The sequence below is a fragment of the Fusarium mangiferae genome, assembly GCF_900044065.1.
Source record: "Fusarium mangiferae strain MRC7560 genome assembly, contig: FMAN_scaffold011, whole genome shotgun sequence".
Taxonomy (NCBI): Eukaryota; Fungi; Ascomycota; class Sordariomycetes; order Hypocreales; family Nectriaceae; genus Fusarium; species Fusarium mangiferae.
In genome coordinates, this window is record NW_024573931.1 from 1,516,894 (window position 1) to 1,544,582 (window position 27,689).

General features: G+C 50.2%; 8 protein-coding genes across 8 annotated transcripts; 5 read left to right on the top strand and 3 right to left on the bottom strand.

The window, feature by feature from the left end:
* Positions 1-61: 61 nt before the first annotated feature.
* FMAN_10314 (uncharacterized protein) lies at positions 62-1,579 on the bottom strand (the record flags this gene model as incomplete). Its single annotated transcript, XM_041820975.1, has 2 exons — positions 62-261; positions 322-1,579. 2 exons carry the CDS (start codon positions 1,577-1,579, stop codon positions 62-64), a joined length of 1,458 nt encoding a protein of 485 aa, XP_041686802.1.
* A 2,219-nt stretch (positions 1,580-3,798) lies between these two features.
* Positions 3,799-7,268, top strand: FMAN_10315 (putative DNA polymerase gamma; the record flags this gene model as incomplete). The annotated part of the gene is made up of 2 exons (XM_041820976.1): positions 3,799-3,961; positions 4,012-7,268. 2 exons carry the CDS (start codon positions 3,799-3,801, stop codon positions 7,266-7,268), a joined length of 3,420 nt encoding a protein of 1,139 aa, XP_041686803.1.
* A 1,080-nt stretch (positions 7,269-8,348) lies between these two features.
* On the top strand, positions 8,349-10,197 carry FMAN_10316 (uncharacterized protein; the record flags this gene model as incomplete). Its single annotated transcript, XM_041820977.1, has 2 exons — positions 8,349-9,167; positions 9,217-10,197. 2 exons carry the CDS (start codon positions 8,349-8,351, stop codon positions 10,195-10,197), a joined length of 1,800 nt encoding a protein of 599 aa, XP_041686804.1.
* A 1,416-nt stretch (positions 10,198-11,613) lies between these two features.
* On the top strand, positions 11,614-15,075 carry FMAN_10317 (putative sterol glucosyltransferase; the record flags this gene model as incomplete). Its single annotated transcript, XM_041820979.1, has 1 exon — positions 11,614-15,075. One exon carries the CDS (start codon positions 11,614-11,616, stop codon positions 15,073-15,075), a length of 3,462 nt encoding a protein of 1,153 aa, XP_041686805.1.
* Positions 15,076-15,421: 346 nt separating this feature from the next.
* On the bottom strand, positions 15,422-16,489 carry FMAN_10318 (uncharacterized protein; the record flags this gene model as incomplete). The annotated part of the gene is made up of 1 exon (XM_041820980.1): positions 15,422-16,489. The coding sequence occupies one exon, from the start codon at positions 16,487-16,489 to the stop codon at positions 15,422-15,424; it is 1,068 nt and encodes a 355-aa protein (XP_041686806.1).
* A 1,588-nt stretch (positions 16,490-18,077) lies between these two features.
* FMAN_10319 (uncharacterized protein) lies at positions 18,078-22,877 on the top strand (the record flags this gene model as incomplete). Its single annotated transcript, XM_041820981.1, has 4 exons — positions 18,078-18,139; positions 18,217-18,369; positions 18,461-21,722; positions 21,771-22,877. The coding sequence occupies 4 exons, from the start codon at positions 18,078-18,080 to the stop codon at positions 22,875-22,877; spliced, it is 4,584 nt and encodes a 1,527-aa protein (XP_041686807.1).
* A 543-nt stretch (positions 22,878-23,420) lies between these two features.
* On the bottom strand, positions 23,421-25,591 carry FMAN_10320 (putative NA+-H+ antiporter; the record flags this gene model as incomplete). Its single annotated transcript, XM_041820982.1, has 5 exons — positions 23,421-24,472; positions 24,525-25,181; positions 25,240-25,386; positions 25,448-25,480; positions 25,549-25,591. 5 exons carry the CDS (start codon positions 25,589-25,591, stop codon positions 23,421-23,423), a joined length of 1,932 nt encoding a protein of 643 aa, XP_041686808.1.
* A 1,279-nt stretch (positions 25,592-26,870) lies between these two features.
* On the top strand, positions 26,871-27,570 carry FMAN_10321 (putative ADP-ribosylation factor-like protein, member of the arf-sar family in the ras superfamily; the record flags this gene model as incomplete). Its single annotated transcript, XM_041820983.1, has 2 exons — positions 26,871-26,919; positions 26,978-27,570. 2 exons carry the CDS (start codon positions 26,871-26,873, stop codon positions 27,568-27,570), a joined length of 642 nt encoding a protein of 213 aa, XP_041686809.1.
* Positions 27,571-27,689: the final 119 nt, after the last annotated feature.

Consider the following 27,689-nt stretch of genomic DNA (forward strand, 5'->3'; position numbering starts at 1 on the left):
AACTGCGCCATGAGTTCAGAGAATCGCAGCATTCGCCCATTGTAGATGTTTGTCGATCACATCAAGACAGCGTATTGGCCTTGCGCTTTCCTTTCCGTGTGGCAGTCATGAGCTTCAGTTCAAGGGGCCAGTATCCCTTGGTCTTGCTGTTATAGCTCTCTCGAGGCTTCATGTCAAGTTTTTGACGGCACATGGGACACTTTCCTTTGGTGACGTCGACATGAAGAGACTGGTGCAAGCAAGAAGCGCAATATAGATGACCTGGGGCTATGTTAGGATCTTACATGAGTCTTCTTCAACACCAGGGGCGAAATTACTCACCACAATGTGTGACTGTCAGGTTGGAGCAGTCGTCCATACAGATGACACATTGAAAGGCAGCAAGCTTGACGCGATCATCCTTTTCTGGCTTCCGGACTTCCTCCAACACTTCGTTGGTCTCGGTCAGATCGATGGTATCGAATTCGGGCTTGGCTTCAATGTCGATGGGGGAACGAGTAGGGCTTGTGCCGAATGGCTCTTCAACATCCATGTCTTTTCTAGTTGCGGGTGACTTTTTCTGTCTCGACGTGGGCCGCGGGGGGGCCGCGGGCGCAGCAGTCGTCGATGTTCGTCGTCGCTTACTCGCGTGCGCTGAACCAGTTCGAGCAGCCGCGGCTGTGGTACTCCGCCGAGTTGTGGGCGGCATAGCTTCGGAGAAGGAGCTTGCGGGGCTGTCAAAGAAGAGGTCGTTCTCCTCGAGGGAGTCGAAAACAGGCAGTGATGCTTGAGATTCGCCAGTAGAGTTGCTAGCCGAGGAGAGCTGGGTTGTTGTTCGCTCAGGGCCGAAAGGGTGGAGGATGCAGTTGGTGGACGATAATTCTCGTGGAGCAGCAGTGGCCGTTGTATTTGTAGTGGCGTTGGTGGATGCGGCGGTGTTGCGGAATGCACGATGCGGCGTGGAAGCCTGACCGGTTGATTGAAGGCTTACGCTATGGTACTGACTCGGCCGTGAATCGGGGTTCGTGAACGGTGGGTACGATGAGGGCGACGAAAAATCACCATCAGCGAGGTCGGCGAGGAAATTATCTTCGATTTCGGAAGCGAGGAGTGAGTTCTCTAAATCGGCGTTATGCAAAGACTCGGGGTGGTCATTTTCCCAGGAATCTATTGGCGGAAGCTCAATGTGTGTTGATGATGCGCTCGCTGGTTCTCCCCAAGGTGATGTTTGGATATTCTGGGGTGGAGGGGAGTGGGAGGGCCTCGGCTGTTGGGTGGTTGTTAACGGGCTTGGAGTTCGATAAGTACGGAGGCGAGAGTTGGAAATCAATGGTGGCAAAGAGAAGTACGGTAGAGGTAAAGACGATGACGCTGTTGTCTGGCGAATGTGGGAGCGGCTCGCACCACCACCACCACCACTGTTGCTTCTGCTGCTGCGATTGCCGCTGCTGCCATTGGCATTGGCGCTGGTAGTGGCACTGATTCCATCAATCTCCAAGTCGATTGTCCTCTGAGAACGCGAACGCGGTTGTGTATTTGGGTGTGGAGCTCCAGCTCCGGCAAAATCAGGAGGTGACACTATCCTCGTGGTGGTTGACATGGAGATTGTGATCGGAGGAGAGTAATAGTCGTTTGCCGAGTTCAAAAACAAGTCCGCGTTGCCTATTTCAATCGGTTACAAAGGAACGTCAGGAGTTGACTTGCTACCGTGGAATACGTGGGGACATTGGATTCGGCTAGAGCGTAGCAGAAGCAAGAAGAGAGACAAAGGCAAGGCAACGCAAGGAAAGGAAACAGTGTCCAAAATAGTAGGTAGAGAAGTGAAGACGAGTTTTGGATTTCTAACCTTGCAACATATAAGAGAGTAGAGAATCCATATACAAGAATTCTTGCTCCATTGTTGGTGGGCGTCAATGTCACGGGAAGGGGAGAAATGGCACAAATTGCGTGGAGATGCACCACTCTTTAAACCACCCACTGAACCCGGCCTGGCTTTGGGCGGGCCGCCTTGGTCTTGAGCAGGGTTGAGCTTGGACTCGGGCTGTACGAATCGGATGTGAGTTGAAACCAGAAGCTTGGCTGACTGAGAGTGGAAGAAGGGATGAAACAGCCCAGGTCAATACAAAGACACAAAGACGCGCGATATATCAAGAGCAGGGAGAGTAACAAGGGCTCTTTGTATCGCAAAGGACATCCCATGCAGCAGATGATGGAAGGGTAAAGAAGTCGGGGACACCAAAAGGATGTCGGGCAACAGACAGTATGAGAAACAAATAACATCCATACGGATATACACACAGAATAACTCAACCGAACTCAAATGACCGGCGGCGGGAGCTGAGCCGAGCTGATGTGAATGGAAGTGACCGTGAGCCAACGAGGGGTCTCGGCCCTGCCAGCAGGAAGCCTCTTATTACCAGAAAACATCCATGCCTGTTGAGCAACCCTACCTAAGGTACCTAGGTAGGTACCTAGATTATCACCTATGTAGGTACTGTCTGGCATCCTACCTACCTACCTAGGTATGTACCTAACCTTATCTTACCCACCTCATTCACTGTTGTCTAGTTACAGAGTATGGGCTTTAGCAAAACAAGCATCATTCGCTCTCTTTGTCCACTCAACACAACCTCCACGTAGCAGCAGTCGATTTGACTGTTGACAGCCACAGTCAAAAGGCACCTGACTCTGGTGATATCATCAGATATCGAGACTCGGATATGCATACCTTTTTCCAGTGTCATCATTCCACCATCACTCGGACGATGGCGTTCGCGTTTGCCTTGGACAAGTTCGGGTCCCTGCATGATGCATATCGCAATAGGCCTCGACGATCCATTTCATGCGCGAGTGATACCAGAATTTGCTCAAGTCGATGTTTCCATTCAACACAACTCAATGAATACTGGTGCTCTGTGTTGCAAATCGTATTCATGGCAATTTCCATCGCTTGGGGGTGGGATGCACGAGTCCAGGCGCCACCGAAACTCTTTCCAGCATCAGGAACCTTTAGCTGAACTGGGGACTCCTTCGAGGGATGAACGGGGATTCCCTCTAACATTAGTGTTTGGTCTCATATCCTGACTTTCAAGCTAACAAGCTTTCATCTTGATAACACAAGGGTAGGTTGAAAGGACATTTTCAAGCTGTTGTGGATGGTCTTGGTGAGCTTTACCACTCCATCGTTCAACTACAAGACAGCGTGAAGACACCCAAGCATTCATTATACGAGATTTATATCTCCTATTATCAGCAGACAAGCCCTCTGAAGTGCTTTATATACAGTACAACACCCATAGGTATCTTCAGGGACATCGAAGCCAGTACTAAAGTCTAACCAGTAGTAGGCATTACTTTTCGTACGCCATACTACTAGGTAGGTACCTAGAGAAAATTGCAAGATGTGTGACGTTTGTAGCAAATCACCACATGCAAAAAGATTTGTCCACTGCCTTGTACTTCAAGACACCATCATTTATCATTCATTCTGCCATATCTCTTCTTTTGCAAACCCTAAGTTACCTTGCAAGCTTGCTTCAAACCATGCCCCTCCATCTTTTTAGACCCTTTGCATCCCATTCCCCACTCCTATCTGAAGCACATGGAAAAGACCCACCAAGAATGCACAGCGTCATCCACTTAACAGGGGTGTCACCTCACTAATTTGGTCAAGATTCATCCGAATGCCAAATTCATCATCTAGGGCTATCTCTTGCTTCTATCAAACCACAGCCTGGATATAGACGAAACAATACCGATACATCCTAGCGGATTAACTACAGTATCAGAAGCCGTGATGCTATCGTGCTGCACCTAAGTATGCTCATATCGGCTGCTGCTCAGCCGTTGCGCGGTTCGACGCCCAGCTTCATCCGAATTGCTCGACACCACGCTTTTCGTCGTCATGCTTTGCGCGCCCATGTCCGATGGCTGGCTGCTGCCGCCGACAACGTCAAATCGAACCCGAAGGGCACACTTGCACGTAAGAAAGGATGGATCATTCACAACCCTACCAGACTAACTTTACCGCAGTGCCCTCCGAAGCTCGATATAACGAGATAGGCGTCCAGCAACTCAGCTCTCACATATTTGATCAGATTTTCCCTGATGGTCTCAAACCTCCACCACAAGAGCTGGTCGAGTTATCGAGAGACCATCTAAGGCGCCATGACTTGCTTGGAAAGAATACCGATAAATCCGAACCCATAGCTTTCGATCTTCCCCCTCTCCAAGGGCGCACACTGGACGAACATTTTCACAAACTCGGACTGGATTGCGCCGAGCCGTATCTGGCATATGCAAAAGAGTTCGCCCGCGCCAATCCACCACCAAAGCCTCGGAAATGGATACATCAAAGCGGTTGGACGAAATATTACCCCGATGGTCAGACCGAAAAAGTCGATGCTCCTGATGAAGAGATGTTGTCGTTTGACACGGAAGTTATGTGGAAAGTCAGCCCCTTTGCTGTGATGGCCTGCGCTTCCAGCCCGACTGCCTGGTATGCGTGGCTTTCGCCGTGGCTGCTAATGGAGACCACCAATGATCGACAATTAATTCCATTAGGCGACCCGAATAAGGCTAAAATTATTATTGGACACAACGTTGGCTTCGACCGAGCGCGGGTATTGGAGGAGTATAGTGTCAAGCAGACTCGAAATGCCTTTCTCGACACAATGTCGCTCCACGTCGCTGTAAACGGTATGTGCTCTCAACAGCGACCTACCTGGATGAGACATAAAAAGAATCGAGAACTACGGGATCAAGTTGCGAGCAAGACTCCAGACCATGATTTAGCGGTATTGATGACCAGTGGTATGCATGATGAAGAAGAGCTCTGGGTTGAACGAAGTTCCGTTAACTCTCTCCGTGACGTCGCCAAGTTTCACCTCAATATTTCGATTGACAAAGCTCTTCGCGACGACTTCAGCGAATTGGATCGGGAAAGGATCCTGGAGAGACTAGACCAGCTTCTGGACTATTGCGCTGCCGACGTGTCAGTCACTCATCGTATTTACCAGATTGTTCTCCCCAACTTTCTAGAGACCTGTCCACACCCTGTCAGTTTCGCAGCCCTCCGGCATCTTTCGTCCGTTATTCTTCCTGTTGATAAGTCGTGGGATGCGTATATCACCAATGCCGAAGCTACGTACCACAAGCTCAATGACGCCGTTGAGGAACGACTTATTGGTCTTACTGATAAGGCGTTGGAGATCAAGGACGAGCCTGAGGCGTACACAAATGACCCCTGGATGCAGCAACTCGACTGGTCAGGTCAAGAGATCAAAATGGTCAAAGGCAAGCGGAAGCACGACCCCCCAAGACCTGCAGCTAGGCAGAAGAAGCCGGGTATGCCCAAGTGGTACAAGGACCTCTTTCAATCCAACGATGCCCCTATCAACATCACTGTTCGAACGCGAATCGCTCCTCTGTTATTAAGACTAGCTTGGGACGGGCACCCGCTATTCTGGTCTGACAAATATGGTTGGTCATTTCGCGTACCACGAGTGGAAGCCTCGAAATATGCAGCCAAACAAATGATCGAATGCAAGTTCGACGAGAAAGAGATCCATCTACGTGATGACCATGCCCATACCTACTTCAAACTCCCTCATAAGGATGGCCCGACGGCTCGCTGTGCGAACCCAATGGCAAAGGGCTATCTGGCTTACTTTGAGAGCGGCGTTTTGTCCTCCGAGTACTCATATGCTAAGGAGGCTTTGGAAATGAACGCATCATGTTCTTATTGGATCAGTGCAAGGGACCGCATCAAATCTCAAATGGTTATCTATCAAGAGGACCTTCCGCATCAAGACATGCAAGCTGAGACTGGGCACGAAGGCGAGGAGCCCAGTACTAACGGCTTTATCTTACCACAAATCATCCCAATGGGTACTATAACTCGCAGAGCAGTGGAGAATACCTGGCTTACCGCTAGTAATGCCAAGAAGAATCGAGTGGGCTCTGAGCTCAAGGCAATGGTGAAGGCGCCTGAAGGCTACTGCTTTGTGGGAGCAGATGTTGATTCGGAGGAGCTTTGGATTGCCAGCCTTGTCGGCGACGCAACCTTCAAGCTTCACGGCGGAAATGCTGTTGGGTTTATGACCTTGGAAGGCACAAAGGCTGCCGGCACCGATCTTCATTCGCGAACCGCTTCGATTCTTGGCATTACCAGGAACGATGCCAAAGTTTTCAATTATGGTCGGATCTATGGCGCAGGCCTGAAGTTCGCAGCGACTTTGTTACGGCAGTTTAACCCCAATCTGTCGGAAAAGGAGACACTGGAGACGGCTTCGAAACTATATGCCAATACCAAAGGCACCAAGACCAACCGCAAGGTGCTCTACAAACGACCCTTTTGGAGAGGCGGCACCGAGTCATTTGTCTTTAACAAGTTGGAAGAATTCGCCGAGCAAGACAAGGCAAGGACGCCGGTATTGGGAGCTGGTATCACTGAAGCTCTTATGGGACGATACATCAGCAAAGGTGGTTATTTAACATCGAGAATCAACTGGGCTATCCAATCTTCAGGTGTTGACTACCTCCATCTGCTCATCGTTTCCATGGACTACCTGATCCGCAGGTTCAACATTGATGCTCGGCTTGCTATCACAGTTCACGACGAAATTCGCTATCTAGTCAAAGATACGGACAAATACCGCACTGCACTTGCTCTGCAGGTCGCCAATCTGTGGACCCGTGCCATGTTCTCTCAGCAGGTCGGCATTGAGGACCTTCCTCAGTCATGTGCTTATTTCTCTGCTGTGGACATTGACCATGTTTTGCGCAAAGAAGTGGACATGGAGTGCATCACGCCGAGCCACCCAACCCCTATTTCCCCTGGAGAAAGTATCGACATTAGCACACTTCTGGAGAAGGGAGAAATTGCAAGACTAGATCCTGATATCGTTCCGGATGCAAAGCATGCTCCCAGACTAGATCAGATCGAGTATACTCCCCGAGTACCTATTATACAGGGTATTCAGGAGTCAGCACAAGAATCAATCCCCTTCCTCAAGGCCCAAATCGTCGGCGACGACGCAGAACTTCGAGAAATTGTCAAAGACGTCCAGAAAGCCAAACTAGCTGCAGCGCCGAAGAAAGACAAGCCATTAAGTAGGAGAGAATTGCAGAGTGTGTTACCTTACAGAGCATACCCGAGACTAGTTCCGATGGAAGAACCTGTCTCTGTATCGGAGGCCCTGAAAGTCAAACCCAATGCCTACGAGAACAGAAAAATGACATGGCCGAAATACTCAGGCAAGAGCTGGAGCCAAAACTCGAGGATGTAAACTCACCCACGCCGGTGAGGCAACTCAGGAGAGCGTAGTTGTATATTCGTTTTGTACATTTTGTTTGGCGACGTATTATAGTTACTCACGCGGAGACGTCTATTTGGTTGTATGAATATGTATGATTGCATCTAGGTCTGGGTCTGGGTCTGGTGTTTAGTGTTGGGTTGGGTTGGGGGGTTTTCTGAGGATGGGTTTCAGGGGCGTTAAAGCGAAAACGAAAAGGTCGGGGCTGCTGTACTATGTATATTTGCAAACCATATGTGCAACTCTTTGTGTTAAGCTTGAATTACCATGTTAGTTAATACCATAGATTGCTTTACTGAAATGTTGCTTCGCCATATTGCTTGCCGACTTCATATTGAAGCTACAGAAGGTAGACACTAACTAAGGGTGACCGGGTGAAGGCTTGGCGATGGAAGGATCAAAGATCGACCCCTGTAGCACATCAAACGCCTCGTTTTGGGTAATGTGTATGTGTTACTGGTATTGGCTTGATTATCCTGGGCACGAAGAGGCTAGGCAGAGCCTCACTTGAATGTTCTCATAAATCCATCAGCCTAGACATGACAGTCGAAAACCAGGGCCTCATTTATATGCACTTGAATCACAGAGTGTGGTTGCCTCTCTTGAGCCTCCAAATTGAGTGGAAAACAAGCTCATGTCTAAAAGCGTGATGACGAAAGTGTCCCGCGCTAAGTGGGAAAGGTCTCCACTAAAGGCTCCTCGTCATCCCCCATCGCATGTTTGGCTTTCCTTTTGTGTTCCTTCATCAATCTCATTTCAACGAGATCACAAAGAAGCTGTACATCGATCAGGGGAGGTTTACCCCTTCCGATTATTTCTCTCATTGACTTGCTTCTCTCAATCTTTCTTGCGCCCCCAATATTATTCACTTCTTGTGCTGTCTTCACAACGCTAGACCTGTCACGAGCCGAACGATCGACCCCTCAGTAACTAGGTATAGCTTGTCAAACCTCTCGGACCGTTTCGATCGAGCTAGTATAAGACGAATACTATCGATCGCTGCATGGTAGTTACTGGGAAAGAACACTGCACATTTTTTATTCATTCAGCATCATGGTGTCCGTCGACGAAGCTATTGAAAGACTCAAGGAGACTCGGCCCCCGGCCACAGACGCCTTGACATACCTCACCATAGTCGAAACGAACCTATCCCCCGAAGTTCTCCCAACTCTAGAGGAGATTCTCGAAGATGCTGAGCTTACGCGCGATATTGGCTGGGACCTCGTGGAGATGCTGATCTCCGTCCCTGGTAGCCAAGGTTGCCTCGAGACCGTTGCCCGCCTTGGGAACCCCCGCGAGGTCATTATCAAGGTGCTCGAAGTGCTTGACTCCAAGGCCGAATCTTCTGAGGCCGGTGATGCCTCTGCGAGCGCAAGTTTCATCACTCTGGTTGGCATGCTGGGCATCCTCCATAGAAGACTGCAGGTCAAGGCACCATCACGATTCCTACATACGACACTGCAGACCGTTTACCGGGCATACAACCCCCAGGGTGCCGAGACTACAGCCGCAGTTATTGATCTCGCGCGTTCTCTTTCTGGCAGAAAGCGACCACCGCTGCCCACTCGCCAGTCCAGCACCAAGCTCGAAACACCATTTCAAGACAGTGACATCTCCAAGAGCGCACCCGATCCTGAGGCAGATGCAGGTCAGGCCGCCGAGGGTGAGGCTGATCTAGTATCGCGCCTCTTACAGTCATTTGTTACGAGTATCCTCGAAGCATATGTCAACTCAAATAGGCTTGAGTGGGCGGCACGGCACTTGGAGTATTACAATCCGGAGAGGATCGTGCCGGGGAAACCTACTATGTTACAAGCTTTCAAGCAGGTCGACGAGCTCCAAGCCAAAGATGCTTTGGTTGGACAGTTGGTTGTAAGTGGCAATTTCCAATGGAGAGATCTTGGTACTAATGTTCTTTCAGTCTGTAGCTCGCGATCTGGGTCTGGCGAAGCTACCATCAGCTGAGGTCAAGAAGGCCTTGCAGTCACCTTTTGCTGTGAATCCACTTGAAGTCGAGCCAGATCCCAAGAATCCTGAGGGCATCAAACTCTCAACTGGTGGATTTCTTTGCTTGACCGCTTATCGCATGTTTGCATCAGATATCTTTGATGCCGACTACGAACAACCTGACGCGTACATCTTTCCTGAGCATCACAATTTGCTCAAACGGTTCCTCGGAGATGACCCTCAGACGCAGATAGAGAGCAACCCTGGAACTGTCGAGGCCTTGTTAGTCATTGCACTGTGGCTCCACGACCAGAAGCGCATTATCGGACCTAAAGGAACCGACGATAAGGATGTGACCTTCATGTCGTACCACCACTTACTTACGCTCATTTCCGTCTTCCATCCATCATTGCGGGTACGGAATGCAGCCACTGTGCTAGCGGGTCACATCCTTCACGAAGATCCCCACGAGGAAGACAGATTGGGTATTTTGGAAGACTTGTTGGAAAACTGCATGTTCTCGTCACTGAAAGCATGCGCAGTGGCATGGCTACGCGAGGAGATCATTGCCGCCCGCAAGGCTGGCTCTACGGGCCGCTTTGCCGATCCGGACTGCCTGGACACACTTCAGTATACCCTCTTTGAGGATCTTGAGTCCCTTGCTGAGACAGACTTGGAGGCCTTGTGGGAGTTTTGGGTCCAGTTCGCACCCTTTCATCTTCAGGTTGCCAACTTCGCTCTGTTCTTATTTGGTGGTCAAGATTTCAAGCACTTGGTTCCTGCTGGAATGGCCGCAGCAGTTGAGCATCGATACGCAAGCCCCTTGCTGGCGGCCGCCAAGCGCCTGAGAGAGGCAATAGATAAAAAGGATATTGATGGACAGGGGCAAGAAGACGAGGTTTCGATGCAGCTAGGCATCTTGGCTGATACTCTCGAGCGTGTTCCATTACAGTAGAGCTTGATGACTATGGATTGTAGTGGCGTTGCAGCTGATTTACGGTATATTGGAGTACGGCATTTGTAAATACATAGTAAATGGCGACGTCTGCAGTGTTTTCCGGCTGGGAAACGTGAACATGTCGTTATTGATATTACGTATTTCGTATCGCCCGCCCTCAACATGTCCATGACTGGTGTTTTCGGGTTTGTGACTTAAAACCTCAAGTGACATAAACTCAGGTAGATATAAGTACAATGTTAGTCTAGTAAAGAAGATACCACGTGTTCACCTCAGTTCAATTCGTCGAGGTCCTACAATATCTCCCATATAGAAATGTAGCTATAGGGTAGTGCAAAATAGCTTCAGCTGTCCGGAGCATACAGTCCGTCTGAGCCAGGGGACGATGCACAAGGAAATTAGCCTTGTTTCTGTCCCATGTTTCTATCACTGAGTCAGGATGTAGAGGACGGTGACCAATTGCTGGTCCAGGTTATTGGTTAGGTAAAATGCCACTACTGGTTGAGTTTACTAGAGCCGGAAAGACAACTTATAACATTGCTTACTGTACGCCCAGATCGAGATGTGTAACTCATTGAGTCGCTAGAGCCACACAACTAAGGGAGGCTGGCTGGCTGGCGACTCATACCTACCTAGGTAGTAAGTAGTTGGGTGCCAGAGCAAGAAATGGATGGTCACGAGACACCCTAGACAAAACTTATTGTTAACATACCTACTACCTATAGGTAGGTAGGTACCTTACTTGAAGACGCCGACTTGACGATGCGATGTGATGCGATGCGATGTAGCGCATAAGCATAAATGCAGCCCTTCCGAAGCTTGAAACGCGGCATCTGTCCCGAGAGAACTAAATTAGCGGTGCATCATCGACGATTCTTCGCCTGTTCCTTGTTCTGAATGAGACCTTGTGTGACCCCATCAATCCTTTTAGCCTTAGTCTTGCGGAGCAAAAGCAGCTAAAATCGCCGAACGCCAAGGGGTTCCGCTGTGGATAACACGGCAAGTGACATCATTGTATCCTTCTCAACCAGAATTTGGGGAAGGAGAGGTCCATATCTCCCTAGGGAAGGTTACCTCGTGACGCTTCATAGAACGGGACGGCTCGGAAATTCGTTCATGGCACTTCGGACTGCCTAGGCCTTGATCATAGATTCTTCATTTCTTTCACCCTTTTTACACTGTAAATCATGGGCTGCTACTCGCGACTCCGGTAGCAACTAACGTACTGCCAAGTGTGCAAACAACGACACACCACTCTGCGTTTCTGTGACACGATAACGACGCCAGTTCGTCACAGCAGACTGACAGATATACTGTTCAATTGTCCCTAACCAAGCAACCTTCTTTCTGGCACAACTCAAGAAATACACCACAAAACCTCTGGAAAACGAAAGGAACTGCTCATACAGTGCCATGGATTCTCCGCAAGAAGACACCAACAAGCTCAAGCTTGAAGTGTCAGAGCAACGCCGCAACAATGACGATAAGCAACAATCTACAACACTAATCACAGATACTCATGGGGATGTCGCCTACCCTGCTCCTATCCCACCCCCAGTACAATCTCCCGAAAGTCCGTTGTCGCCCCGAAGCCCTAAGGACAACATCGACCCTGGTGACGGCGTTCAACAAACACCAGTCAAGTCAGAGCCTGCACATCTGCCATCGGCAGACGATTCAATCTCACCTGAGAAGTCGCCAGCCCAAAAGAGTCGACCAAGACCGACCAAGTCCTGGCAGACTGAGCAACCACGGCGCGATCATCACCACCGTTCCTACTTTCGTCCCGGCCCAGCGAGAGCTGGCACCTCATATTTGAACAAGGCGATCTGGGAAGCACCAGAGGACCCAAGACTCAGCTCAAGTGATAGTTCGGTAGCATCGGCTGGCAAGGATGAGCTACAAACCAGCCAGCAGGAATCGAATCACAGCGAACACAAGAAGAAAGCAGGCGAGAAAGCAAGCGGGAAGGCGAGCCACGATGAGCATAAATACGGCCGTTTCAACATTGGTAATCAGAACTACCAAACATCCGGCAAGGTAAAAAAAGATGGTCGTTTGCGCATCACGGTCAACGAGACTGCAGGCACTGGATACTTGACTAAGGCTTTGGGTGCAGCTGTCAATAAGGTCACTCCCGCAAAGGCTGAACAAGCGGACAGGGTGTCAACTCTCAAAATTCCCGAAAGCCCACGCCGGTCATCTTCTTCGACAGCTGTCGCGGATCCCAGACCTCAAGCACGCTTGAACATTGTGATCATGGTTATTGGTTCACGAGGAGATGCCCAGCCCTTCTTGAAGATAGGCAAGGTTTTGAAAGAGGATTATGGACACCGAGTACGCATCGCTACACATCCGGCGTTTCGCGACTTTGTCGAAAAAGATTCCGGTCTTGAGTTCTTCTCTGTTGGGGGCGATCCATCAGAGCTCATGGCTTTTATGGTCAAGAATCCAGGTCTGATCCCAACACTTGAGACAGTCAAGGCTGGGGATATTGGGAGACGGCGAGCCGCAATGGCCACCATGTTTGATGGTTTCTGGCGAGCATGCATCAATGCCACAGACGATGAATCGGACCGCCAGAACTTAAAGATGATGGGCGAAAAGGACCCTTTTGTCGCGGACGTCATCATCGCCAACCCCCCAAGCTTTGCGCATATTCACTGCGCCGAAGCACTTGGTATTCCTGTTCATTTAATGTTTACTTTTCCTTACACACCTACACAAGCTTTCCCCCATCCCTTGGCAAGCATCAAGAATTCCAATGTGGACCCTGGATATACAAACTTCATCTCTTACCCCCTAGTCGAGATGATGGTATGGCAAGGTCTGGGGGATCTGGTCAACGAATTTCGTGTCAAGACTTTAGCTCTAGATCCTGTCTCGACTCTTTGGGCTCCGGGTGCAACATATCGCCTGCATGTGCCATTCACATACTTGTGGTCACCGGGCCTTGTCCCGAAGCCACAAGACTGGGGAAGCGAGGTTGACGTGGCTGGCTTCGTATTTCTTGACTTGGCTTCAACCTTTGAGCCACCGAAGGAACTGGAGGAATTTCTAGCAGCTGGGGAGACTCCAATCTACATTGGGTTCGGATCCATTGTTGTTGATGATGCAGACAAGTTCACACAAATGATCTTCAAAGCTGTCGAGCTGGCTGGAGTTCGTGCCCTGGTATCTAAGGGCTGGGGTGGACTTGGTGGTGACGATGTTCCGGAGAACATCTTCATGCTTGACAACACCCCTCATGACTGGCTTTTCCCGAGAGTCAAGGCATGCGTCATTCACGGAGGCGCCGGAACAACAGCCATTGCGCTCAAATGTGGCAAGCCTACAATGATCGTTCCCTTCTTCGGCGACCAAAACTTTTGGGGTAAGATGGTGAGCAATGCAAATGTTGGACCGGAGCCAGTGCCATACAAACACCTGAACGCCGAAAAGCTTGCTGAAGGCATTAGATTTTGTCTTACGGAAAAAGCAAGGGATGCTGCTGGAGCAATCGCCAAACGAATCGCAGAGGAGGGTGATGGCGCTGTTAATGCCGTCAAAGAGTTTCACAGACAGCTGAGCCTAAGGAGCCCGACTCTCTTGCGATGCTCCATTCTCAAAGATCACACAGCCGTCTGGGAGTTGAAAAACACTAATATAAAACTGGGTGCTTTGGCTGCCGACATCCTAGTGGATAACGGCCTGTTGACCTGGAAGTGCCTGAGACTTCTCAGACATGTGGAATGGAATGACTTTGAAGGTCCCGGCGAACCTGTCACAGGAATTGCCGGATCCATAGCTAGCACAGTCAGTGAAGCATTTCACGGCGTTGCAAGTGTTCCTTACCATTGGGCAAAAAGAACAAGATCAATCAGCAAGAAGAAGAATCAGAGGAATGCTAAGAAATCTAAGAAGCCAAGCAACAGCATAACACGACACAATCCGGCGGACTCTGATGACCCAGTGGATGCTGCCTCGTTGCAGACCGAGACGACAGCTGGGGACACTGGAGGTCAGTATGTAGGCGACATAGCGAGCGGCGTGGAAAGGACAGCTACTGCCATCGCCAAAGCGCCGGTGGATCTCTCGATGGCACTCGCACAAGGCTTCCACAATGCTCCTCGACTCTATGGCGACAATACGGTACGTCGTCCCATTCGAGTGACAGGCTTCCATTCTGGCCTCCGGGCGGCCCGGCATGAGTTTGCGTATGGAGTCTACGATGGCTTCACAGGAGTAGTTCGCCTGCCGGTCCGTGGAGCAAAAGAAAATGGACCGATTGGATTTGTCAAAGGCACAGGTATGGGACTGACAGGCTTAGTCCTCAAAAACCTCTCTGCTATTGTGGGCCCAATTGGATACACACTCAAAGGCGTCGTGAAGCAGGCTGAAAGGTCCAAGACGCCCCAGAAATACATCCGCCGGGCCCGCATTGTCCAAGGGCAGAGGGAGTATAAGGCGCTGCCAGAAGACCAGCGAAAGCAGTTAGAAAAGGAAGTCATGGAGGGATGGCATATAATGGATGAGTTGAGAGAGAAGATCCAGGATTTGGAGAAGCAAAGAGGCATAGCGGGACAGATCGATCGAGTTCTCCTCGACACAGAAGTCATTTTCGAAGACGTGGATATTGCCAAGAGATCCCTCGAGGCGCTCAAACAGGGAAAGGCCCTAGAAGATGTGGTAGACCCGGATCGAGACCGAGGCCGTGATGGAGGAAAATCCGAGCGAAATCGAAGCATGTCGATTCGGAGATCGTTTAATTTAACAAAGAAGTCGAGGGAGGAAAAGCGCCTTACATCGCTGGCTGATGCCGAGAAAAACACAAAGACAGGCGGGGGAGATGAAGGACCTGCTGAGATGGATAGACTGACCGTGCCAGCAATGTAGTATCGTTTGCTCATGGGGAAGTGCACGGCGTTGGGTTGCTGTGGTCTTTGAACGCATATCATATACCCAAGGATCCTGTTTTAGACTATAGTCACACTGTAAGCTTATTGAACTGTATGATTTCGTGATTAAAGCGTCATTCTTACATGTCTGTGCAATATATGAGCATCTCCTTTGTCCTGCTTCGTCTTCTTCTTTTTGTTTTCTTCTGCGTTTGGATCACTTTTGGTCTACGTAAAAATGCATCTCCAGGAAGAATTGATCCCTTTCCCGGATAACAGAGGTATTATTGTGTCGTGTTGGGAAACCGGTGGTAAGCCTTCATAGCGAAGTTGCGACTGCTTGATTATCGCCGTCGATCATAGTCCCGATGGCTCCGATGCCGGTCGTAGTCCCTGTTCCGATCACGGTCGCGGTCTCGGTCACGATCACGATCACGATGCCCATGCCTGCTGTCTCGACCCCTCTCGCGTTCATGCTCACGCTCACGCTCACGCTTGTAACTATCCTCATGGTAGCGACCCTCCTTTCGTTTACTCTCCTCTCGGCGATACTCATCCAAGCGCGGTCGTCTGTTCTTCTTTCCTCTCTGATTCCATCCGCCGAGGTTCTCTTCACCCTTGAGCTCCGTACCGCCAAGGCCGAGTTGGTTCGGACGTCGCTTGACTTCCTTGGCTGTATCGTGAGTTTTTCCGTCCCAGCCCAAACCGCGGAGAAGAGCTGCGCCGAATTCTTCCACTGGCATGGCTTCATAGTCATCAAGGGTCGTCTCTGCTGCTCCTTGGACGTCGTGACGGTAGGCGTCCTCTTCGCTTGGATGGATGATCTTTTTGTCATCCTCCTTGTTGCCTAGTAGAGCGTCCAATGCTTCGTCGTCTGCTGTTCGTTTGGGCGGTGGCTTTTTCTGGTTGCCATCATTGGAGACTGGCTTCTCCTTAGACTCTGATCCAACATCTTTGTTGGCGTCCTCAGTCTTCTCCTTAATCGTCAGACCCCATTTGATTCCCTTATCCTGATCCGCAGGTTCCGTCTCGGCGGCTGCGTTGTTTTGCTGCGCTCTTGCCTCCTCGGGTAGCGAACTCTTGCTCTTCCTCTGGGCTTTGGCCTCTGATCTCCAGTCGTGATTCGGCAGTCGGGCCATCACATATTCTTTCTTTTCCGTCCTCGAGTCTTTGGCCTTGCGCTCCGTCTCTGCTCCATCCGCCCCAAAGCCTGTGATCTTCTCATGCTGTCCTCGATGCTCAGAATCATCATCCTCAGAGTCGGAAGCGCCCCCCAAAGCGTGACGTCGTGGCCGCTTCCCTAGCGACGAGGATGGATTTGGTTTTGATGCTTTCGTCGAGTTTTTATTGCTAGACGTAGCGCCGAACTTGATTGCTATGCGCGGAGTCGGAGGTTTGTTCTGGTCGGTCATTTTGGCGGATGTTTTGATTGAAACTGCGTGAGTTCACTTGGGAAGATGGAATTATTTTCAAGACATCAGCTCGCAGGCACCATCACTGTGGCGTGCTATATTTGTGGCGGTGCAGAATCGGCCACCCACTACGCTGGGATACTAGGGTACCTAGGTACCTAAGTTGGTAGTAGGAAACAACAGCCCTCCATAGCATAGGTACCTACCTAGGTAACACGGGTAGATGGGGTATCAAAATAAACTCGGCAAAAGGCACCCTAAACTTATGATAGGCTACCCGAGTAATTTTATTTGTCAAGATTGGAGTCCTGAGTTTTCTTGGTTCAATACACTTTCAGATGTAGCCAGTACCAGCAATTCTGCATTTCCCCCATACTTAGGTACCTACCATGTGTGCCATTTGTACTAATGTATAAAACAACTCTAACCAACAGGAACCATCGTAGATAATTATCATTGAGAATTAGATATCTCTAGACGAGTGATATCTTGCATATCAGGAAACTTTTTTTGCTTTTAAACTTATAGATATCCAATCTTTAAATTCACTGCACTTCACTAAGGTACTAGTTACTTATGATGTTCCATATTGCCGAAAAGTGCTGTGTTATGAGACTTTCCACGACTTCCTCCTCCGGAACTTGTCGGACAGCAACATTTTATTCCAAGTCCAAGACCAGTGGCTGAATAAGAAGAGGAGTAGAGATTTCAGCCCTGAGTGATCGTAATAACAAGAGAAGATCATGTGTTAAAGTGTAACAGGCACTAGGTTTGCGCCTCCATTTACACTCGGATTCTATTTATATGAAACGATTGCTATCATTGATATAATAAAGAAGAGCAGACACTAACTTTGTTACGTACAGGACTCGTCACTCACTTCTCTTTGGTTTCTGGTAGGTTCTAGTTAGTTGGCTCATACTGTATGGAATTGGGTTGGGTTGGTACTCTTAGTAGGTACTAGGTAGGTAGGTACCTTCTCTAGTACTGCACATGTACAAGGGTGCATTGCCATTCTCTTCCCCCCCTGCCCCCTTTCTGTTCACTAGCGTTATGCACACTACCATGTTGGCGCCGCAAGCGTAAGGAAATCTGTTATTAGCCTTATCAATTGATCACGAATCATGGTATTTTCTGGCATAACAAATTGTCTCTCCTCTTTCTAATCTTGGCCTTATCCTGAACCTTGCTCTTCCCTCTCCCACCCACCGCTGGCTTGACACCCACTATTCGCTGACGCCTGTTTGATTGCCCCCCTAAGCTGGGTCATTAACCAACATCCCCCCTCCCCGATACTTTCCCCAGCCTACAGCGCCCAGCGCCCCCCCGTGCACTCACGCTCTAACTAGGCTCCACTGCTTTCAGCGCATTGAGCTGTAAACCACCAACAGGCCGCTCGGTTATCGTCTCCCCAGAGACAGAAATTTTGACGCCCTCCAGCGACGTCGCCTTCAACAACGACACCCAAAAAACAATCAACAACAGCGTCTTTCATCCTATAAAACACCTGCATTCATCTCAGGCGCTCAGGAATATTATTTTGCAACGTCCGTTTCGTCCAAAAACGGATGTCGCGGCCGTCGATGCTATGACTGAGGTCGGAGCCGCCGATCTATCAAGGCTGCTTCAAACAAAGCGCAATGAGTGCAGGTCAGTATGGGCTCAGACGAAAGAGCCGATTTTTCCGATCGTCAAGATATATTTTTCGGGCTGCTAACTTGCCTCAGTTCAATTGTGACGTCGCGGAAGCGCAAGCTGCGCGAGCTGTTCGCAGTTGCGACACAGTCCGAGGGTCTCCCACACCCAGTCTTGACCAACCCCGACGCGCCGACCACAACACCAGCAGAATGGCAGTTCTTGCAAGCCAACGATATCATCCAGTACGTCCTGCGATACTATTGCGCGTTTTCCCAAATTGATTTGCGCGCGTGTCGGCCCGCCAATATGTATAATGTACTAACATGGGTACAGAGGCAAAACACTGAACGAAGCCAGCATCCCAGCGAGACCACCGATCTCGCTTGAACTCTTTAAAAAGTCTCTGGCAAAAGCCATATTCATTGCACCCGAGTCCACGCCGAAACGGACGCTCGAGGATGCGAGCAAACCCGAGACTGCGAATGTGCAGAACAAGGAACAATCTAATGGAGCTTACCAACCTCCCAAAGTTGGCGATACACCTTCAAAACGAACGCCGAGTCCTCCGCCTTCGACAGATCCCGCCACGACCGACAAAGCGAGCTCTCTGCCTACACCGACAAGCCAACCTGTACCCCTACCTGAAGATGCGATTGTAGAGCCGACCTTGACGACTAGTCCTATGACCCAAACCGCTACTGATACCAACGCAAATCCAAAATCGAAAGCGGAGGATATACCCAATGCCTCAGAGGCTTCAGACACACCTGCACCACGTCAGCCTCAAGTTACTTTTGAATCGGGGACAAAGGGAGAAAATGCTAGGCCAGGTGTATCGACGGCGGAGAAAACAACTCGAGGGCCCAGTACTTCATCCGATGCTAGAGGTGGCGCGTTGACAGTCAAGCCGCCCACAGATGCCGCTCGTGCGCCTGATGCCTTGTCTTCACCTGGTTCAACTGCACAAAGCGCAACTACGCCCGCGGTTCACGACGATGCTTCGACAGACACAAGCCCAGAGCATGAGGGACCACAGTTTGTGGAGCCAACCGAAGAGAAACCAACCGAGGATGAGGTAGACGAGGGGGTTCATGAGAAAGATGATGAGAAAGAATCGAGTCATGATGTCGAGGCTACTTTGAACCAAGACATACAAAATCGTGTGCTGGAAGCACCCCCTGACTCTGCTGAAGCTCAATTGCTGCAGGAATCTATACGATCGAGTGTTGCGGCGGAGGCAACGGCAACGGAAACAGCAACAGCAGCGAGTACTAGCCAGCAAACAAAACCCGTCACTTCAGCGCCAGTTTCGGAAGATGTTGATATGCTGGGTGCCAATGATGTTGTTGTTCAACCGATTGCACCCAATGCTAACGAACAAGTCAAAGAAGACAGTACTCAGGCTAAGTCTGATATCGATATAGCACGAGTCAACGCATTCGAGAATTCAGTTGAAGCGCCAGGCATTAAAGAGATTCCAGATAGTCAAGAGGAACCCCCTGAGCATATGGATGTGGATGTCCCTGAGCCCAAAGCAACCATTCAAGCTCAAACTCAAAGTCAAGAGGTTAAATTAGATGGGAGTACACAGGCTACCGAGAAAGCCCCGTCAACACCTACGCCAGCCCCCGTTTCTGATGTTGCCACTGGACCTGTGGAGTCGGCACCCAAAGAGTCCCCCCCAAAGGTTGAGCGCGCTGTTACTAGAGTTTCCTCCGGGGCGATGCGCCCAAAGTCAGTCAGCGAGATTGTCGGTGCAACTCCTCGACAAACCCCGTCCTTAGAGCATACTTCGACCAACAAAAGCCTGGACAGTCAATTGACCCCCTTGACTTCGACACCCAAATCGCCAAGCTTAAGACATCGCCATATCTCTGCTCATCAAAGGCAGAGGTCACGAAGCCAGCCCTCGACTGTTGTTTTCGGAAAGCAATCCAAGAAAGCAGATGAACGATCGATAGTGGCCAGTCAGCGCGATCCTGTCATACCGACCGAGGACTACTACACTCCCCTTTTCGTCCAGGGATTCGCTGGCAGCTCCTCCTGGATGCAGCCCATTGAGAAGATATTGTACACTGCCAACAAGACCGTGACTACCCCTGATGCCAATCTTGCCATTCAGGACCATCAGGCTTGTAAAGTTCTGCGCCGGGTTTACCACTTGCAGCAGCATGACAAGTGGTCTCTACGGCAACCCAAGCGTTGCCCGGAGCCAACACGTCCCCCGTCACACTGGGATGTCATGCTGCAAGAAATGAAATGGATGCGAACTGATTTCCGAGAAGAACGCAAATGGAAAAGGGCTGTTGCAAAAAACCTTGCATATGCTTGCGCAGAATGGCACGAATCTACCCCCGAAGAGCGAAAACTGATGCAGGTTTCTTCTGTGATACCCCCAAAGACACCGCCTGCCCCTGACGCTTCGATGGCTGATGTTGAGGGCGAAAATCAACTCACACCTGATCTTATCTCAAGCGGAGACGTCGAGTCTATCGACAATCTGGATGATTTAACTGAGGATTTTCCCGAGACGATAGCACCATCCGCCATCTTCTCTCTGCAAGACGACGATGTTATCTTTGGACTTCGTCGAACAGCTGCTGCAGACCAACTTCTGGAGGAGCTACCCATGTTTGGAAAGCCTCTCCAGGTTCCCAAATTTGACCTTACAGGTCCTGAGTGGGATCCTGATGCTCATTGGCGACGGCCAGCTCTACCACTGAGCAAGTATGTTGAAGGCCACATGAAGTTAGTTTCAGATGGTCCCCCAAGGAAGCGTAGCCGATATGATTACCAGAACGAGGATTCTGATGACGAGGGCGAGACTGGTTTCGTCAGTAGTGGTCCTTCACCCAGCCTTCCTCTACCACCAGCTACTGATGAGGTGGCTCTATTTAACCCTGAGATGAAGCATATTCGCGATCGCCTCTATGTTGGCCATCAGTTCCGACCGCCTTCGGAATATCCTATGCCGTTACAGAGCTTCTTCGAATGCAGAAACCCCTCTCAGTGGACAATCAACGAGGATGATGAACTTAGAAATCTTGTCCGGGAATACTCTTACAACTGGTCCCTTATTGCCAGCATGTTGGCACCCAAATCTCGCTTTACTTCGGGTGCTGAGAGACGGTCCCCGTGGGAATGTTTTGAGAGATGGATTTCTCTCGAAGGACTTCCAGCCGATATGTCCAAGACCCAATATTTCAAAGCCTATACAGGACGTATCGCCGCCGCCCAGAATTTCATTGCACAGCAAAACCAGCTCGCGTTACAGCAAATTAACCCAGCCAATGGCGCAGTTACGCCTGGACGGAGACGCCCTCCGTCAACTCCCGTCAGAGTGGAGAGACGACGGAATCAGAAGCACCTCACACTTCTTGACGCAATGCGTAAGCTGGCGAAGAAACGGGAGACAGCTGCTCAGAAGCAACAGCACACAGCTTCGCAGAATGCAGCCAATAAAAAGGTCAATGATCCTGCATCACAACGCACCAACAAAACACCGAGAGACTACAGCATCATGCGACATGAACGAGACCAAGCTCTGGCAGAAAAGATGGCGCAGTATGCGTCAAAGCAAGAAGCTCAAAGACGAGTAAGTCCCACATATTATAACAGAAGCACAAAGCTGACATCCTCTCAGGCTGCCTTGCAAGCCAGGGCTCAAGGTCCAGCTCAGATGGCTGGCACTCCTGGAGCTGCGCATGTCGGTCAAAATGCAGCTCAAGTTGCTGCCGCTGCCGCCGTGGCAGCAGCCAATGGCATGAATGGTGTTGGCCGACTTAATGTACCTAATCAGCTTGCTGTTGCCGCCGCCGCCGCCGCCGGCCAAGCTCGTCCTAGAATGCCCATGCAATCTCCTGCTCCCAATGGCATGGGGGCTGTTCCGTCTCAAATGGCTGGCGGGCTCGTTCCACCTAATCAGATGACGAGTGCGCAACAAGCCCAATTGCAAGCAATGCAAGGACAACACAACCGCATGCCCATGCCAAATCCCCAGCCTGACGTCAACTTGATGATGCGTGCACAGCGCATCTCCGAACAACAACGTTTGGCACAGATGCAGCACGCTCAAGGCGGCCCTGGCGCTCCTGGCCAAGGGGCGAACGGTTCCCAGCAGAGTCCCCCCTTGAATATGCGAAATGGTGTTAACGGCATCAACGGGGCCAATGCAATGAACCAGCAGAACTTCATAAATAACGCCCAGGCTATGATGGCCCAGTTCAACTCCGGTAATCTCGGCTCACCACAGGCCAATGGTCTTCATATGCCGGCTGGTCCTGCTGGCTCAATAGCCCCACGACCACAAGCACAGCTGCCTCCTAGTATTGCCGCTCAGCTTGTTCAACTCGAGGCCCAGTTTCGTACTAAGAATCCGACACTACCCCCTGATCAGATTCGCCAAATGGCAACAGAGCATCTAACACGCCTTATGATGGCTCAGCGCACTGCTATGAACTCTGCTGCTGGTACAGCAAACGGCCAAGGCGGACTTGCTGCTAGCATCGCCGCCACGACAAGCCCTCATCAATACGCCGCCTTGCTTCGCCAACAGCAACAGCAGCAGGCAAGTCAAGCGGCTGGTAGCCCTGGGCAACAACACCAGCAGCTTCACCAGCAGCACCAACAAGCGAAACAACAGCAGCCTCAACAGCAACAGCAAGGGCAAGCCCAGGCTCAGGCCCAAGCTCAGCAACAACAACAACAACAAAGGCAGGCAAGCGGCAGTGCTACACCGTCGGCAGGCTAATCGTACAAAACGGGCAAAATAAAGGAAGGTTTTTTGTTTGGGTTCTAGAACCAATGGTTTGGTTGGTGCATGGGAAGCGATGAATATTGGTGTTGATCTTGTCATGAAAAAAGCGTGCAGGCAAAAAGAAAGGGCATCATTCTGGTTCTGGCTGTACAGTTGCTTACCCTTTTTATGTATGAGAACGGATGGTTGGTATGGCATATTCGTGATGAGTTGGAGATCATCTGTAGATACATTTTATTAATTATTCAAGGCATGAAATAGGCGTATCATTACGCTAAGCCTCGAAGTCATCGTCTGTTCAAGGCGATTAAAATAAAACACCACCCTCATAAGCAATTGCATTCACCATATCGCGCATCTGCAAGTGACACGATGAATAGGAAACACGAGCACAAGAAGATAGAATAAACACATCATTTATCTAACGTCAATGCCATGTCTATACTAGTAAAACCCAACGCCGTTCATGCACATAAGATGATACAGCCCGCCTCGACGCGGGACTCTCACGAATATTCATCATTTGCTATGGCTCACTCAGCTTGGTCCACCGTGCCCGCCCCTAGAGCTATCACCTTGAAGCAGTAGCCTGGGCTTGATGAAGTCCTCGTCCAGGTGGTGAAACACACTGGCCGGATCTTCCGAGGACCAGAGCTGTCGGAGGGCATTGGTTGCTGTTATAGGTTGGCCACCGGGTGTCTCTGTCGTGGGAGTTGCATATGCACTGTCTACTCGAGATGGAGGAGCGGTGCTAGCCCGTGGCAGTGGTGATCGTCGGGCTGGCGGAGGCAGGTCGGAGACGTCAATATCACTACCAATGTCGGAATCATCGTTATGGCGAAGGAGATCGGATCGTTCTGGGATAGAATTCTTTCGACTCTTGCTAACAGGGCGGCCACCAGTGTGCGGGGACGAGGCGCCTGAGACATAACTAGCAGACTGGCCAGCCTCGAGACTGCCAAGGGCAACGCTGCCATTCCGGCGAGGATTATATCCGATCCCTGTTCCTGAACGCTTGACCTGAAGGCCTCCGCCAAAGGTCTCGATGTCGAACTCATCGTCACTGTCAACTTCCTCAACAACGCCAGTCCGGATACCCAGGATCTCAAGCATTCGAGCGGTCGTACCACCAAAAATGATGACAGTAAGCACGACAACAACCAGAACAGTAGCTCTAAGTGCGGGCGCGTTGTCGCCAGTGAGCAAAGCAGCCAGCGCCACGCCGACAGCTCCACGGAGTCCAGCCCAGTAGAGCATGGCCTGGTAGTTATAGGGCAGCTCGTCACCAACCTCTTGGCCACGTCTGCTGGCGCGATATCGGATGAACCAGTTAATAGCCTTGGACAAAGGGAATACAGCTACCCATCTGGCAGCGCAGACAGCCAGAATAGTGACAATGATGAGAGGCGGCTGGAATGAGAGGTTGTTGTCGGTGAACAAAGCCAGTCCCAGGTAAATGAAGATGAAGTTCTCGGACAACTGCGACAAGATCTGAAAGATGAACTTGGTGGTGAGTTGAGTTCGGCGGGACATGTTGAAATAGGCATAGTGCTTAAGTGTGATACCACAGAAAAGCAACGACACAATACCTGCATGGAAATTAGAATGTGTGTAGCACAAGCCAAGACAGGAGTGACATACCAGACATGTGAAGGCCGTGAGAGAAGAAGTAAGTGGCGTAGGCGATCAAGACAATCAAACAACTCTCAATCTTGGGAATACGGCGAAGGTAGGTAAACTTGAGCAGCAAAGCAGTGCCAACGCCAACAATGAAGCCAATGAACATGCTGCAGAAGAAGACGAGCAAAAAGATTCCCGTGCCTTCAAAGAAGCTGACGATGCCGAGATTAGCAGCCTCGCCCTTCTTGTACTTCTGCGCAGTTTCGAAAATGACAATGGCGATAGCGTCATTGAGGATCGACTCTCCAAAGATGATGGTATACAGCTTGGGGTCAACCTTGTAGGTGTTGAAGATTGCGAGAATAGTGACGGGGTCAGTAGCGGAGAGAGTTGCGCCCACGGAGATCGCATCGACAAAGGTCATGCCCAGCGATCCGGGGAGGAGTGTAAAGATGTACAGGATCAAGCCAATAACGACAGCCGACAGAAAGGTTCCAGCAAAGGCAAAAGTCAAGATGGTGCCAATGTTGCGGAAGAAGTTGGCCTGATGTAGCTCATAGCCCGAGGATAGAATAATAGGTGGCAGAAGAAGGTTGAAGAAGATTTGGTAGTCGAAACTGATCATGTTGCGAATAGAGTCGCCAGAAGCTATCATCAAGACAAGCCCAACAACCATTCCTGCAAAGAGAAGACCTGTGAGCCATTGATCCTCGGTAGTTGATTTCAGGGAGCGCACCAGCAAAGATGGATATAACCGTTTCATGTATAGCAGTGACCTTCTTCATCTGCAGCATATAGCTTGTGAAGAAAGCAATAATGAGTAGCATAATCGAGATGAAGAGCGCCCACGCCGCGAACAATTCCTTCTGAGCAGAGTCGCCCTCTGGAGGTCATCGTCAGTATTTCTTGTGGTGGATTGCCTCTTTTCGAATGGGAAAACGCACCCTCAGGATCGCTCTCTTCGTCGGTCGCTCGCTCTATGTTCGATTCGTCAGTCTCACGTTGCGGAACCAGAGTCGAACTCCATTGGTGAGGAATAGCGTACTAAGGAGCTGGAAGCCCATTCCGACGAGCCTTGCGGAAGCCATTGTATTTGCGTCGTCTCCGTGTCCGGTCTCCGTCGCTTTGCGATAATTTAAAGCCGTCGCGATCGTTCAGATCAAGTGGGAAACCCCTTGCGCGAGCCTCGTAAGCTGCGACACTGGAACATTCGCAAGGGAGCACGAGTATCGAGAGGAAGCGGTATTGGAACCGCAGGACGAATTACTTGTAGATTTTGTTGCTGCTGCTGCTGACGACGTCGACACGAAAGAAGAGTCCAGGCAGCAAAATAGCGAATGTTGGAGGGAACAAGTTGGCGTGCCCTGGACTGGGTAATGCGATTGGAAGCTAGAGGGATAACTACTAACTTACTAGGTACCTAGGTAGCCCAAGGTTAAGGGAAGGTATGGGCTCCCTAATCGGACTAAGCTACCTACCTTAAGTGCGAGGTGGGCCAATAGTAGCCACCTCGAGATTAGTAGGTACAATCAGATGAAAGGCGACAGCTTTCAACAGTTCAAGACTCTGATTGGCTCATCTCCGATGCACAGGATTACCTACCTACCTACCCTACCAACCCTAGGTTGTTGTTGTTCACATCTAGACCGGGTTGATCAAAGGTAGTTGACCTCTAAACACCCAAATTCGAAGACATATGCTAACCGGTAGGGAGTCAACCTGAATACTGTTTTCCTCGATGAATTATAGCAGCATCGAGGAGAAAGATGACCTAAGGTCGTCCCACTATGAAGTTATCATAATATATTACCTCCTGTATACATGTAGTATGTCCCATTATGCTAAGTGATACCAACCTCGGGACTTGAAACAAAGAAACAAGCAAACATGTCCAACCTTGGGGTCAAGTTTGCTTTCAATTCGTACAGCATAGGACCCCATCTGCCCAAGAAAAGTAGGTACCTATGCTTTGCTAACCAGGGTAACCATCAGTGGCTTCGTGGTCTACCTACTAGTTAACTTAGGGTCACCGACAAACTTACAGTCCTTGATCATCAGTTCCCATGTATTGCATCCATGAACGCTAGCGGGGCCGTTGGTGGGGGATTGCTGAGGCTCTTCAGTAGGTCAATCCACTAATCAAACTGGAATTTAGCCCCTGGGAGGGGCAGGGGACGACAACCTACGCTGTCATATCCCCGGAGCCTCTGCACTTAGACTTAAAGCCTTCACTTCCATCCATGGGAAGCTGTCAACTTCACAACCTAGGTAACGTTAGCCGAAAAACTCCGCTGTCTAGTCTACGACGAACATTGAAAATCACGAAGTCAATAACGCACAAAATCTGCTGGAGCACTCGCGATCACGATGTATCACCTCGCCAAAGGCATTTACCTCTATGCGACCAGCAAAGAAGGTACCTTCAACACTCCATGATTTCTTCCCTCGAAACGCTAATCTCGCTATCTTGCTAGAATACTCTGTAATTCTTCTAGGCCTTGACAATGCCGGAAAAACCACCTTTCACGAACAAGTCAAGTCCATGTTTCTACCAAACAGACCCGACCCGAAGCTCAAGACAGTACCCACCGTAGGCCAGAACGTTTCGACGATACCCCTTCAAGACATGTACCTCAAGCTTTGGGACGTAGGCGGTCAGCACTCGCTCCGAAAGCTCTGGGAGAGTTACTATGCAAGCTGCCATGCTATAGTCTTCATCATCGACAGCACAGATATTGGCGACGGAAACATTGAGCATGAAGGGAACGTTGGCAGACTGGAGGAGTGTCGGCTAGTCCTCGAGGACGTCCTACAACACTCTGAAACTGAAGGGGTACCACTTCTAATACTAGCAAACAAGCAGGATCGCGAGGATTGTGTCGAGACAATACGAATCAAGGAGGGCCTAGTAAAGAAGGTTATGGAGGGAGACAAGGGGTCCGCTGTCCGCGACTCTCGTGTGCTGGCAATGAGTGCGCTTACTGGCGACGGAGTCCGAGAAGCTATCGAGTGGGTAAGGACCAGAGTACAATGGAACAAGGAGTCTCGACCGCCTGTGATGCGATAGTTTCTAACATGAGTGGCCTTTATGTGCGATCACTAGAGCTTATAAGCTACGACAGTACCTGGTTTAGCGTATGGATCGGAGTTTGTTTGGAACATCAGTAAATCACTGTTTTAGCCGTG